Below are 15,588 nucleotides of genomic sequence, written 5' to 3'. Positions count from 1 at the left end.
TGGTGTCTAAACCGCAAAAGGGAGGGGGTATAACAAGATGTATCTGACCTCCCATTTTGTCTTAGCCAGGAACTCAGGTTTTAAGGTTTCTTTGGAGTCCCCTTGGCAAATAGGAGGTCCATTCAGTTGGTTGGGGGTTGTAGGATTTTATTTGTAGTTCTCATAACACACCCAGTAACCTTCCTCACAAACAACTGTCTTAGCACAGAGCAGTCAATATGTGAAACTCATCATGAGAATAACAGACTCTCAGGATCCAGTACAAATGATACAGAATTTTGAAAACAACAACCAAACTAGAAAACGAAAACTGTTCTTTTAATTTTAATAGCTGCAAAATTCTATATGGCTATCCAATGAAATTAGAAGAATCTGCCATTATTGAAGTCTGGCTTGATACAATGCAGGAGAATGATATAAGACAGGCATTGTGGGTGTGATTTTTAAAAAACAAAAACATAACTCCCATTATTTTGCAAAGACCAGATTTAGTCTTTCTTCTTTGTAGTTGTCGCTTGGAGGAAAACTCAGATTTCTCAGCCACGTCAGGTGTGAACACAGGAGTGACTCTGAGGTCAGGGCTGATGTGTTGGTGTTAGCTGGGAAGAGAAGGGGTAGACATCCACTTTCTCTCCGGTCTTTCCCGTTGGCATCCACTGAGCTGTGGCCTCAGTGATCACGCACATCCTGCTCTCTGCTGTCAGCACCCCACGTGTGAATGACAGCGGACCTGGAGCTGCACACCAACTTCCTGAGCATCGTAACCGCTGCTTCACCTCTGTCTTCTGCAATCACACAGATATCTCTGTGGCCAGCACTTACTCAGAACCAGATACAGAAGGCAATTCTGGGACACGTAATTCCAGCTTAGATAAATTGACACAGTACAAAATCACTACAATTTTTAATAATAAAACCAAGACATTACTCTTTTGAAAGTAGCCGGTGCAATTTAAATGCCACAGCAATTTAATACTCATCGTCATTCATTTTAAAAGTACCTAAACAAGCTTTAATTAACAACTAAAAATTTAAACCATTCCATTTTCTTTTGGGACATGTATCTCCATTTCATTTCTCCCATAAAATTCTGTCCTAATGGAATATGTTTATTCTTTAAAGTTTTTTTTTTCTTAGTCTATCATGCATTTCTGCAGTAAAAAATTTTATAGATTGAAATTTCATTCTCAGTGTTATCTTTGCATGAATAGAGTTCTTAATTTGTATGGTTCAGTTATTAATCTTAAGTCTTAAATTAGGGAATTTTGTTGTTAGTGCTTTTTGTATGCCATTTAAGAAGTCTTTGCCTAACAAGTCCATGAAGGTATTCTCCAATATTATATTTTATTTACTTGTTTATTTAGCATGTCACATTTCGATCTATCGATTTTTATATCATGTGAGGTAGGAAACCACATTCTTTTTCTCCTCCATATACATATTCAGTTGACCCAAAACCCTTGATTTAAAAAACTATGCTTTCTCCCTTAGTTTATGGTAGCACCTTTGCCATAAATCAAGTAGATCTATTTTTTTAATTCTGTTGTGCTTCATTTATCAATTTCTTCTTATACAAATAACATGCTCTCTTAATTACTATAACTTATTTGGAATAAAGTCTTGATATCTGGTAGTATATGGTAGTAGAGGTTCTTCAACCTCGTTCTTTTTCAAGATTATCTTTGCCTTTTCACATAAATTTTAGAATCAGCATTTTGATTAAACTGCTGAAATTTTTATTGGGCTTTCTTTGACTCCATAGGTTAGTTGTTCTACAGATCAATGGTATCTTGACAATACTGAGTTTCACAATCCACTAATGTCTCATGTTCTTCCATTTATTTAAGACATCTTTAATTTTTCTCAATTACATTTTGTTGTAGTCAGTGTAGAGGACTTGCAAATCATTTTAGACTTATTCCCATGAATAAAAATTTAATTTTTCCCTGTAACCTGGAAATTTTTAAGTGCTTAAGTTTTTGTCTGGATGAAGTTATAATTGCAGTTATTGGCTATCCACATGACTGAGCAAACATAAATGTATTATAAATCTTAATGAATAGGTCCTAAACATAAAATGAAATATTTATTTAAAAGGCACATCTTAATGAAACAGATGGAGAAGTTTTGTTTCAATTAGGTCATGTATTCTTGGATAAATATTAGTTATTGCTAGAATGAGATAGGCTACCTTAGGTACTTCCAATATTTGGTGCTAGTGTTTATGTATAGAAACTTGCTTGAAGAAAAAATATGAGAATGCGAAAAATTCTGTCAGAGCAATGTCACTCGATGTTTTTAAATTCCTTCCTTCTCCAAATATTTTTGAGGACCTACTTTGTACTAGGCACTGTTCTAGGTGCTGGGAACATAGCAGGGAACAAAACATATAAGATCCAACAAAAACTCTTGCCTCATAAAGCTTAAATAGTAGTGAGGGAGTCTGACACAAATGAAATTTTTTAAATAAAGTATACAATGTACCATGGCAAATAGTGATAAGCATAAAAGAGAAAAAATAAAACAGAGAAGGAGAAAGGAAATGTACAGAGGATTGACACTGTAGATAAAGGAGCTAAGATATATGCCAAAAAAATACTTGGCTGTCTTATTACCAAAAAATTATTTTTAAAGTACTACTAGTTGATAAATCAGGTTCTTCTTTAATTTTTTTTTTTTTTTGGAGGCCAAAAATTGAAAACCACCTACTTTTTCATTAGTAGCTATTACTTTATCAACATCCTCATAGAAAATTAAAACTGCCATTTTGTTTGGTGCCCTGAAGGCTTTGACCCCCAGGGTGAAGCACCAAGGAAAGATTCCAGATGGCTGGGACAAATGCCTGTCATTGCTGCATAAAAAGAAGACAATTGTGGAAGAGGATGAGAGAACCAAGATCCAGAATGGCCACAGGTACTTCTTCAAGGCACATAAATTTTGGAATTAAGGCTCTTGAAACTGGCCACTCTGCGTGCCTACACAGCATCTGGGAGGTCTTGCATTCTCCTGGGGCACACATCTCCCCGCTTGCCTCACCTTGCCATCCCCAGGGTGAGGAAGAGTGGGGATCGCAGACAGGACTGGAGTTGCTTCCAGAGCCCCCAGCATCTCAGTGATTGTTCTCAGTGTTCGCAGACCGAATTGCCTTCAGGGACAACTGAACTGTATCATTTAACCCTATCAGTACCTGAGACCCAATGGGACAAGACAGAGTGAGAAGAGTCCATTTTGCACAGCCATTACCAAGCAGGAAGAGGAAACGATGTCAGAAAGCTCTGAACCAGACAGTGCCGCCTCTGGGACTGCATACTCCACTCTTCCAGCTGGAGCTGACTTATCGTCCAGCATCTCACGGGTCCCATGTGCTTCCCTTCTTCAGTTTCACGTGACTTCTGAAAGGTGGAAGAGATTTTAAACTTCTTAAATCATGAAAAGAACAACAAAGAATAGCCATAAGGCTGGTACCTGGGTGGCATCTGCCTGTTTGGACACCTCTTAAAAGTCACAGTGCTATCTCAGGCAGGTGGCAGCACAGCTCCAACCCCTCTCTCTGGGCATCAGCACTGTTTCAGAGCACTGTCAAGTGCACTGTGCCAGCAGACCCATCACGGCGCTTCTGGGGCAGTTGGATGTGTTGTGAGCAGCACTGACCACACCTGCGGTTCGACACAGCGGGTCGTGCCTTCTGAATGCTCTGATCCTTCAGGCAGGAGACAGCAGCAGGAACAGTGACGCTGCAGAGTAGCTCGCTCCCTAGTAACACCAGCAGAGTTCAGTTGCCAGGCACCTCTGAAATAACCGCCTCTCCTAAAAGCCCTCATTACCAGCAGGGTGCTGCAAAATCCTCTCTGTAGTCTTTTAAGGGGCTGTCTGTGTGCACTAAGTTGATAGCAAGCCTCTTCCCCAGCTTTTTTCTTATGAATTCATATCACAGAACAAGTAAATCACAATGTAATGGCTCTGTTATGGGAGTTCTTCAAGGCCTGGGCGATGCTTCCTTAAGACTATTGCTGGGCTTGGCAACTTGTAAAATGAATGCTTACTAGCAAGGCCTAATGCCTACATAGCGGGAACAGAGATGGAAAGCAAGCTCAGAATAAATATGTTAATCGGTCCTCATCTTCCTGAGTTCTTTTGTCTGAGCTAAATGCAGTGTTACAGGGGCTCTGTGTTCCTCAGTTCAGTGACAAGGCAATACAAAACACAGCTGGAGCAGAAACAGAACACCTGCACTCTGGTTGTTTGGTGAATGTAGTTAAACTAGGGACATAAATGACAGTTTGAGTGCCCACTACACATGCCATGTTTCAGCTTTAAGTGTATCAAAGTTAAAGGCAAAACTCTAAATCTGAGGTTCTTCACCTGGGATCCATAAATGCAATGGGCTGCGAACTCCATGAAATAATATGATAACCATTTAATGGATATAGACATGTGCACTTTTCTAACAAAGGGTTTCCATAAGTTTTATAAGATTATAAAAGAGGTCTGTGATACTAAAAATGATAAGAGCCATGGCTAAATGCGTTTGAAACCTTACAATTTTCATTCCTCTCCCCTCCTTCATTTGTACAGCAAACACTTGCTAAGTGCCTAGTCCTTCCACGGGGCTGTGACATCTGCTTTAAGGAAATAAACATGAATCAAAGATCAGAAGTTTTAATTCTAGTGAAGAAAGAGAAGAAAATAAGTATATTTGAGCTCCTGCCAAAGGCAAGCTAGGCACTATACTACATACATTCTACACACATTTTCTCAGTAATCTTCATGGTAAACCCATTGGAAGTCACTATTAGCTATTGTAGAAGAATTTATTTTCTAAAAATGGTCACATCAATATTTCTTTTCTAATTTCCCCATCAAGAAGTAAGAATTTTGTTCCCTCCTCTTAAACTCAGTCAGGCTTGGCAACTATCCTGACTAACAGAGTTTGGTGGAAGTGGCTCTGAGTGACTTTTCTGGTGAGGTTATAAAAGGTGACACAGCTTCTGCCTGGCTTTCTTGGGTCACTGACCCTTGGGACTCACTTACCATTTTGCAAGGAAGCCCAGGCCACATGGAGAGGCCTGTGTGGGAAGCAACAAGGTCTCTAGCACTCAGCCCCAGCTAAGCAAGCAGCCAAAACCCAGCACCAACTCTCCAGCCTTGTGAATGAGCCATCAGGAAAGCTGCCCCTCCCGCCTCCCATAAGATGCCTCCACTAACCCTGCATGGAGCGGAAATAAACCTTTTCTGCTGAGCTCTGCTCAAATATGTTAGTTCATGAGCAAAATAAATGATGATTATTGTTTTAAGCCACTATTATGGGGTGATTTGTTGTGCTGCAATAGGCAACTAGAATGAGCAACTTGTCCACATGAGCCACTGCCACTTAGAGGTTAAATAATTTGCCCACAGCCTCCAAGCTAGTAAGTGGTAGGGCTGGAATTCAAAACGAGATCTGCTTGATATGTAAAACCAAGACAAGAAGGTGGAGGAAAGAGTTTTACCTATATCTGTGACTTTGTATTTCTTAAAATAAAAAGAAATTTGAAGAAAATATGGCAAAATGTTAGCATCTGTATAATCCTAATGGTGGGAACTCAGGTGTCTGTTATTTTGTATTCTATGTTTTTCTGTACATTAGAGATGTTTTATGACTTAAAACTAACTCTTCAAAGATAAAAGCAAACTATACTTATCAAATTTGAAAATACAACTAACCCTGTTAGTTCACATCTTTATGTATATGTTCTGAGCTTTTAGCTCAGAAGACTCTTGTAAATCCAAAAGGATGTGCATTGATGTGGAGGGAAATAGACTCCAGCCCACAGAGGATGATCCATGTATCGATTGTGGATTTACAGTAAGCACAAGAAGCATTTCCATAAAAGAAGGGAAACATTAGCACTTAGACTGCCCCTGAGAAGCGCAGGGAAATTCTCAGAGCTGAGATGGACTCTTCCCATAGCCCCCAAGGGGTTGGCTCTTCAACTTCACATAACATGTAGTGAATTGTTTCTCCTTATATGAATCTTCCGGGTTGAAAACCGGCCACCTCACACATGTTGTCTCCTAAACAATAGCAGAGAGTGAGGGAGTATCAATCACCTTAAATTCTCCTTTGCTTCTGTGTAGAGTCAGTCAAGTTTGCAATGGCCAAACAGGGAATTGAGTCAGTAGCACCAAATTATCCAATGGAAACTTCGTTTATGACCTGAAGTGTCCTATAGACAAGTAGAAAGGTTGCAATTTGGTTGTGCATCTTTTACAAGTGGAAAACAAATCTGAATCTATACAGTAAGATGTTACTATAAATCGAGAGTAGCTCTGTAATTCCTCCAGTTCAGTGAGAGTTCTTGTCAGGAATTGGCCATGACTAGAGTGAATAATTGCAAAGATATTCTGTTACAAGTAACATTATTTCTTCCAAGAAGTTGCTTGGCTGTGCTGATGGAAGTTGGCACAGGAAGTACGCTTGAAAGGACTGCAGACAAAGGGGTTTCCTGGCTTGCGGGCTCTTCCCACAGGATCTTTGTTGGTAACACCTCAGTTTCCGAGAACGAGTATAGACAGCGATTCCACGCATAGCTAACTTTTCTGGATAGTTGATGCCAACTCTTAACTGTGGTAATATTTTTCACACTCCCAGGCTCTAATAACCAAAGTACACAAAATTTAACTTCGCTGCCCTATAGAACCCACATTGCTTCCTTCGGTCAGTCCATCTCTTCTGCTAAAGATCCTTGTATAGAATTCTTGCTGTTATAGCGACAGTTGTCATGGGATGTTTCCATTCTAACCTTCCTTTCTAGAATCTTTGAAAACCTGTCTGTGCCTCCTCTATTCCTTCTCATGTTTCATTGAAATTCATCCTCTTATTTGCACTGAAGAAATCACTTAATTCAGCATCTTCTCTCCCCTTATCTTTTTCATGAAAGTGAATTTTAAAAGGCGTAGTTGCTTTATTTTCTTATCAGTGGAATATGACTGCCTTTCTGCAAACATAACTAAAATCTGAAGTCCTTTTCTACTGAGTTGTTTTCAAGTCTTTTGTTAGGTCTTTTATTTTTTTTTAATTTTTTCACCGTTTTTAAAGCATTTTATGTAATTAAGAAAAAGGATTTCAGAATCTGTAAACTTACCCTCTATGTACACTTTAATTTACTCTTTTACTTGAACTATCATCCCACTCTAGCATATTGAAAGTGTTGGTACATTTGTTACATGCATTTTATTTTTAGAAATGGGGTCCTACTCTGTCACCTAGTCTGGAGTGCAGTGGCCAATCACAGCTCACTGCAGCCTCAAGCTCCTGGGCTCAAGCAATCCTCTCACCTCAGCCTTCCGAGTAGTGGGAACTACAGGCACAGGTTACCATGCCCAGTTAGTTTCTCTAGTTTTTACAGAGATGGGGGTCTCACTGTATTGCTCAGGCTGGTTTTGAACTCTTGGCCTCAAACCATCCTCCCTTCTTGGCCTCCGAAAATGATAGGATAATAGGCATAAGCCACCATGCCCAGCCAACAAACTATCTTTTTAATATGAAAACATCATCATCTTGTAGATTCGTAGGCTTCTGTTGTCAAAAAGCCTCATTGCTGTGAAATGTTTTCAGTGTCCTCATTACCTACTTTTCAATGAGTCTTCCTTAATAGTTCAAATTTTTTTGTAGTCTTGTCTAGTTCTAGAATCTTGATAATTTGTTTTACCTATATGTGATATTTGATTTCTTGAGGTTTGCAAAATTACATCACACTAGGATTCTGATATGCAGAGAAAACACAGCTCATTTATAGTGCCGTTGACTGCAGCAGCCACATCATCCTACCTTGGTTGAAATAGCCCCTGCTTAAACAAGTTGCCCTGGTACCTTATCTAGTCTATACTTTGTCCTACATTTTTCAGTTGTCAATGAAGTATTATTATTATTATTACCTTTTTTTTGGAAGACAGAGTCTCGCTCTCTTGCCCAGGCTAGAGTGCCATGGCATCAGCCTAGCTCACAGCAACCTCAAACTCTTGGGCTCAAGCAATCCTTTTGCCTCAGCCTCCTGAGTAGCTGGGACCACAGGCATGCACTACCATACCTGGCTAATTTTTTCTGTATATTTTTAGTTGTCTGGCTAATTTCTTTCTATTTTTTAGTAGAGACAGGGTCTCACTCTTGCTCAGGCTGGTTTTGAACTCCTGACCTCAAGCAATCCTCCCGCCTCAGCCTCCCAGAGTGTTAGGATTACAGGCGTGAGCCAGCACACCCAGCCTGAAGTATTATTATTAATAGTTGTATTAAGAGAATTTAGAATGGGTAAGCAGACAATGTTTTCAGTTTCTGCCATAGTCTCATTAAGGCATGTGAGATGCATGAGCAACAAACAGAATTCTCCTTTTTTTTCTTCTTCTTCTTTTTAGAATCCTCCTTTTATTTATTTATTTTTTTTTTATTTATTGTTTTTTTTTTTTTTGAGACAGAGTCTCGCTTTCTTGCCTAGGCTAGAGTGAGTGCCGTGGCGTCAGCCTAGCTCACAGCAACCTCAAACTCCTGGGCTCAAGCTATCCTCCTGCCTCAGCCTCCCGAGTAGCTGGGACCACAGGCACAAGCCACCATGCCCGGCTGATTTTATATATATATTAGTTGGCCAATTAATTTCCTTCCATTTTTATGGTAGAGACGGGGTCTCGCTCAGGCTGGCCTTGAACTCCTGACCTTGAGCAATCCGCCCGCCTCGGCCTCCCAGAGTGCTAGGATTACAGGCGTGAGCCACAGCGCCCGGCCTAGAATCCTCCTTTTAATGTAAGGTTAAACCTGTAAGAAAACACTAACATTACTGTCTTTTCCCTAGAACTTAAAAGACAAGGCATAACTAGCACCTTCCTTTCAGGGGCAGCTCCCGGGCTGATTACTGATAGAGACAGGTACTTGGGTGGGTGGTGGAGCTGGCTAGTGCCTTCCAGCCCCGGGTGGAGGTGGGAGGAGCACAGCAAGCTGCAGCCCCCACCAGCCACTACCGACGGGGGCAGTGGAGAGCACCCAAAGTGCAGGTGAATGCGTTTATCCATTGGTAGAAGAATTGCTCAGAGTTAAAATAATGATACCAATTTTATGTACCAGTTTATAACACCAGTATTATATCAGTCCATCAGATACTTTCAACAGGACACCAGCTAATTTATTTTCAATAATGAGTTAATATTTTTTTGTTGTTGTTTTTTTTTGAGACAGAGTCTCGCTTTGTTGCCCAGGCTAGAGTGAGTGCTGTGGCGTCAGCCTAGCTCACAGCGACCTCAAACTCCTGGGCTCAAGCAATCCTTCTGCCTCAGCCTCCTGAGTAGCTGGGACTACAGGCATGTGCCACCATGCCCAGCTAATTTTTTCTATATATATTAGTTGGCCAATTAATTTCTATTTATTGTAGAGACGGGGTCTCGCTCTTGCTCAGGCTGGTTTCGAACTCCTGACCTCAGGCAATCCACCCGCCTCGGTCCCCCAGAGTGCTAGGATTACAGGTGTGAGCCACCACGCCCGGCCAATATTTTTAAATTCAATTCATAGAATCAACGTAAACCTTTTCAATATTCATTCTGTCGAAGACGAAACTCTGGTATTAATTTAAATATGGTGGCAATTCAATTAAAAAGTAAATATTAAAGATAAAATTATTTATTTTGTGGAAATAACACAAATACAAATTTTGGTGGAGCACAACATAGGATTTAAAAAAGAACAAAAACAAAGTATTCTTACTAAGTTAGAAAACATAAGAAGCAGAAATGTATTTGGAATTCAGGTGCACAAGGAACTTAAAACTGCATCCCAATAAAGCCTCGATATTTTAGCAGTGAAAATAAAAATTCCAAATGTTTTTGAAGTTTCTATACATATGGTATGCACACACATGTTTAGAGTAAATAAACTAGAATGTTTTTGTGATGAGGCTGATGTTGAAAATAAAAATAATTTCAGCATGACGGAATACAGTTTCTCTCTTTCCTTCCCTTCATCAATCTGAGTTGGGATTATATTTCAGCCTTAGAAGAACTACTTTGTACATCAACCTAAGTTTCTTACAATGGTTGTGAATATTTTTATGAATGAATCTTCCACATGTTAGTTGCATTACATTCAAGATCAATTGAAAACTTAAATTGATTATTCAATAAAACACCCCCAAAATCAGCTTTCCAACCTTTTAGTAAATTGCAGCCATTGAAAGATGATAAAAAGGAAAACACTGAAATGTACCCTCACAAAAGCAAAAGAGAATAAAATAAATAATGAGAATTCAAATGTTATACAAAAGTTAATTTTATAATTGTTCTTGGAAATATCTTGACTTGAAAAAAGATTTTTTTGATGGAGCTCCTGTTTCTAATTGCATGAATGTATATTCTGCACCAGAATGAAAAGAAGTTGATTTGAGAAGTCTTAAAATTTTTTAACACCTATATTTAGTGAAAAGAATCATAAATAGATAATTTATGGGTTTTGTCTTAAAAAATTTTTACCAGTGAAAGATTCTCTGTATAAAGGCAAAATGACAGTACCTGAGAAAATATTTGGGCTAAACTACACTGTATATATCCTCCATTTAACAAACTTGCTTGGCATTTACCAGTGCCTGTGGGGAGATTACTTCCTCCATAAAAATACTATGATTTACAGACTAAATTAAATGTCAGCAATTCCAGATTTACCAACCATACAAAGAAACCTTGGAGAATGTTGTAAATAAATAAAAACAATAAAAATAGTAAAACTGTTATATATACATACATATGTATATTCTTTAAAAAATACAAGTGACATGATATATTAGAGACAAAAGACATTAATTTATACCATTAATTTACATTAATTTATACCCAAAATAATGATTCTGTTAATGTTACCTTTTAGTGTTCATATGATCACTATAAAAGAAATATTCTTTTTATTTTGCTTTAATATATATGTTATTTGTTGTCTTTATTTTTTAAAATAGTTTAATTTTGAATATAATTTTCAATTGAACCATTTTATTCACAAATGTATATATTTATAATTTTGTGTGTGTTTAACACCCTCTTTAACTTCCAAACATGCCCCGTAAATTATCTGGTCATTCAGTTTTCAATCAATGTGATTGTCCTTCCAAAATCCTACCCATTGTTGGGAGGCATAGGGGAGAAGATATTTGATTAATAATCTAGTCTGATAAATACTTAGTCCAATATGACTGTTTAAATGGCCTCTTTAAGCACTGCTCACTCTCTAGGGGGAAATATTTTCAGTGTCTCAGATCAGCACCCTTCTCACTGCTTCTCTCATTAAGGTTAAGTGGCACGGCGGGGGGGGGGGGGGAGCAGGGGCAATATATGTAACCCTAATAATATTTGTACCCCCGTAATGTGATGAAATAAAAGGAAAAAAGAAAATTAAAAAAAAAAAAGGTTAAGTCCAGGTGACTTAACCTTAATTGATAGAAAAAAATAGGCCTCAGGCTCTTATACTCTCAGGAGGATTGCCTGGAGGTGGTCCCCTGTCATCTGGGTGCTGGGCACACTACAGGCCTCCAAACCTCATGTCTGCACAGTGAACTGGCTGAAACCCTGCTATCCCAGCCTCATTTCAAACCCTCCAAAGGAGGTAAGAGAATAGAGCAAGTCAGGGGATTGGCAAGAATGGCTACAGCTAGTCAATGCTTCAGTAGAACTTCTAGGCTAATTCATCTCTCTCTAAATCACAGTTCACTGAAATGCTATCTTGAGCTGGGAATACTATACAGTATTTGCATACTGTGTACCTGAAAACACACACACACACACAGAGGCATGCATACACACACCTGAGAGTTCAGTGTTCCTATATGCCTGTATATCTGCTAATGTTAGAGTGTTATGATGCAACCAAAGCTTGGCTTATAGTAATTAATATTTTTAATGATCCATAGAACAGGAGAAACAAAGACCATCCAGGTATATTAGACTTGGTAGAAAAGAGATTGAGACCTTGATCATAATAAAAAGAAATTAGAAAGAACATTACAAAGACTAGGAGTCTACACAGACTGCAAGATGAGTATCATGCTATCAGGGAGGAGATGAAACCTTTGCAAAAGGCAGATGTCCATTTCTCACAGATAGCTTGAGGACAGAAGGCATGGAAAAGGATTATGTGGCTTCTTAAAGGCCTTTCTAATGATGCAATAAATATTCCTACGGAAAAATATGGATTCTGGCAAAAAGAAGAAAAGTGTATCTTTTCATACACAGGGAGAAAGGGCATGTGTGTATGCCTACGGACAAACACATTACTTTCAATCGTATGTTATTTAATATTACTTTATTTTTTACTGAAACCAATAACAACTGACTTTTCAGACCCTATGAGTCCTGGATCTTTGTATGTTTCCTAAAATTCACTGACAGTATTTCTAGGAGTCATTTACACTAAATAAATAGATACTTGTCTTAATCTTATTCTTAATGTATTCTACTTTAAACATTTAGTATTATGTATTTTTATTTACACACTTATTCATATTGGGTTATATTTTCAGTTGATTTCATAGGTGGACTTGATACACACTCCTACTACCAGGATCATGTTGAGTTAAAGCCTGTTAAACCTGTAAGTAAAGGTGTGATGACACAAAAAAATATTAATCCTTCTAACTTGGCCAAAACTAACCAAACCTGAAATAATTTGAACCTACTACTACTAATCATTGGTTTAACTTTCCACTCATATTTAAAACACACCTTTCACATGTAACCCAACATTATCATTATTATTATTCATTCCAGAAAGGATTTGAAGCAGGTGACATGGTTTATAGTTCCAAAATAATATTTTATCATATTTAAGGTATCAATAATTGATTGCCAAATTGATAAAAAAAAAAAAAGTGAGACTATTTAGTGTGCAGAAATGAAGACTAACTACGTGTCTTGGGCAACGCAGCAGTATGGCAAGGGGAGAAGGAACCCTGGCTGTCCATAATGTGTGTATAGTGTATAGAAAGCTGCCTATTATTGTTCCTAGCAATCAAACTTTTGACTAACAAGTTCAGGAACAAGTTTTCTATATCCCCAGAGGACATGAAAGGAAGTCAAACAACAATAACAACAACAAAAACACCTAACACTGCATGGATTTCAGTTGAGCGTAAGGAAGGAATCTTGGTCACCTGATGGATGAAATACTAGGAAACATGGAAATAGATATGGTGATTTCGTTCCTAGAAAATTCTAAGTAGCAAATAGACAAATGTATAAAATAATAAATAGCACACAACAAGCACTTTGCATATATCAGCTCACTTAATCCTCATGAAAACACTGGAATGTACTAATGAATATTCCCACTTTATAAATAAGGAAACTGAGGCTCATAGAGGTGAGGCAGCTTTCTCAATGTCCCAATATTAGTAAAGTCGTGGAGCTGGGATAGTTCACAACTACCACCCTGCCTGATATAACGGACTTGCTCAGCTGATCTTCCTGTGCTTTCGGCCCATGTTCTGCATCATGGTGATAGAGGCAATTATGCAAAACAGCCGCTGGTATAACAAACATATGAAAGGCTCCATCTGCTGCCTCTTTTCCACAGTGGTTCCTTCCCAGAGCTGCAACCCCTACACCCGGCCTCTCTGGGGACTGAAACTCTAAGAAGCCTGCATGGGCTCCTCTACCTCCCCATGTTAATTTTTTTTTTTTTTTTTTTTTTTTTTTGAGACAGAGTCTTGCTTGTTGCCCAGGCTAGAGTGAGTGCCGTGGCGTCAGCCTAGCTCACAGCAACCTCAAACTCCTGGGCTCAAGCAATCCTTCTGCCTCAGCCTCCCAAGTAGCTGGGACTACAGGCATGCGCCACCATGCCCAGCTAATTATATATATATATATATATTAGTTGGCCAATTAATTTCTTTCTATTTATAGTAGAGACGGGGTCTTGCTCTTGCTCAGGCTGGTTTCGAACTCCTGACCTCGAGCAATCCGCCCGCCTCGGCCTCCCAGAGTGCTAGGATTACAGGCTTGAGCCACCGCGCCCGGCCCCCATGTTAAATTAATTGTATTCTGGGAGAATGATCTAAAGTACACATAGCTCACAAGCTACTCAAATCAGCGCTGTGCCTGTCACATGATAGATGTTTAAATAAATTCTGGCTTCTTAAAGCAAATCCAGTTTGGAAAAACATTCACCCTATATAACACTCCAGCCAAGTAGTCACCACCTCATTCCTCATGCTACTGAGTGCTCGTAAGTGATGTGCTCCAAAAGTTGATATTTGTGGATTTGGGGAGCTTGGCAGTGATTGTCACAATAATAAAGATGATCAGTGCATTGGAAGTGAGAAAAGAACTAAAACAATGCCTAGTGGTGACTTGGAGAGTCTTTTTATGTTTGTTTTGTGATAAGAGGATGACGAATGGTTTCTTTCATCTCCACTGTGAAAAAAATAACTCACCAGAGAAATTGCAATATGAAAAATGTTGCAATATAAGAGAGATCTTTCTATTAGGGAAGGTTATTAAAAACTGCAATTGATAAATGTTGATAATGGAATCTCCTTTCTTGAATGAGTTTTAAAAATGGACGTCCACGTACCTGTGTACCTCAAAAGGGTGTTCTGTGGCATGGCCCAGAGGCAAATGACTTCCACTTATATTCTCTAAAGTCACTTCCATCTCTGCGAATCGAGAACACATAAAACATCCTTTTAAGATCACCTAAAAGGCTTTGATCAACTCCGCTCTCTCCTCAAAGGGCTTTCTCAACATCCCTGTTCACTGCTGACCTCGTACCATTTTAGCTGAATGTAGCATAAACTACAGGCTACTGTTTTACATAAAGCAAGAGAATAAGTTTCTGCTTTGACACATTATGCACATTATGTCAGATGAATATGGAATGCCTTTCAACCAAGGAGGAAGCAGGAATCTGAAAGATCAAACTAAGCCTGAATTGAAATCTTTGTGCATGAAACAGTTTAAGAGGTCAGTATCTGTACTCCCCACCAGCGTGCAAATATGGCAGCATTTATCCAGGCAGCATCTGTCAGCCTGCTTGATTGCTTTTAATAAGGCTTTTGTATTGATTGCATTGTACCCAGCTCAGTGATGCCATATCACCAAGCAGCAACAGCTTGCAGAAAAATCCAACCTTCTGTACTAAATTATTAGAGAGGAGAGGGAACACTGGCTTTTAACTTTCATTAACACTATTTAATCTCCATGGAGCGCAAAGCCAGGTTTTAGGAGGAAGCCACTTTCTTAAGAGAATCAGAAGAATCTTTAGCATATCCCCAGGCATATACCTGTGAACAGGTAGCTTTCAACTCTATATGGGCAGCTACAAGCCAACAGCCATTCACAGATAATACTGCAGAAGTGTACAGGAAGCCTTAATTCTCCTGTTGGAGTAAGTCATTGCTCATAGTCACAAATTGTATCTTTTCACTGACCAGAGTCGAATTGTGTGTTTATACTGGTGGTGGGGTTGTGATAGGGATGAGGTGGTTCACATATGGATTTGGTCTCTCGTGCTTTTTTTCTTTCTTTTTAATGCAATGATATCAAGTTATCAAGGATCACTCATTACATCACATAAATCAGTTTAGTTCAATTTAC

General features: G+C 38.8%; 1 protein-coding gene and 1 long non-coding RNA gene across 2 annotated transcripts in view; one reads left to right on the top strand and one right to left on the bottom strand.

The window, feature by feature from the left end:
* NKAIN3 (sodium/potassium transporting ATPase interacting 3) overlaps window positions 1–15,588 on the top strand; it is a 671,237-nt gene that overhangs the window by 639,014 nt on the left and 16,635 nt on the right. Inside the window, exon 6 of the mRNA XM_020288813.2 lies at window positions 12,519–12,589. Coding sequence (XP_020144402.1) covers window positions 12,519–12,589 — 71 coding nt within the window. The remainder of the gene's footprint in view (window positions 1–12,518; window positions 12,590–15,588) is intronic.
* LOC142871873 (uncharacterized) lies at window positions 702–6,175 on the bottom strand. Its single transcript, XR_012920044.1, has 3 exons — window positions 6,091–6,175; window positions 3,244–3,392; window positions 702–785 (listed from the first exon to the last, which is right to left on the bottom strand). It is a non-coding gene; the product is annotated as an uncharacterized LOC142871873 (long non-coding RNA).

This window comes from Microcebus murinus, chromosome 7 (genome assembly GCF_040939455.1).
Source record: "Microcebus murinus isolate Inina chromosome 7, M.murinus_Inina_mat1.0, whole genome shotgun sequence".
In the NCBI taxonomy this organism is placed as follows: Eukaryota; Metazoa; Chordata; class Mammalia; order Primates; family Cheirogaleidae; genus Microcebus; species Microcebus murinus.
This window is presented reverse-complemented; position numbering and strand designations above follow the sequence as displayed.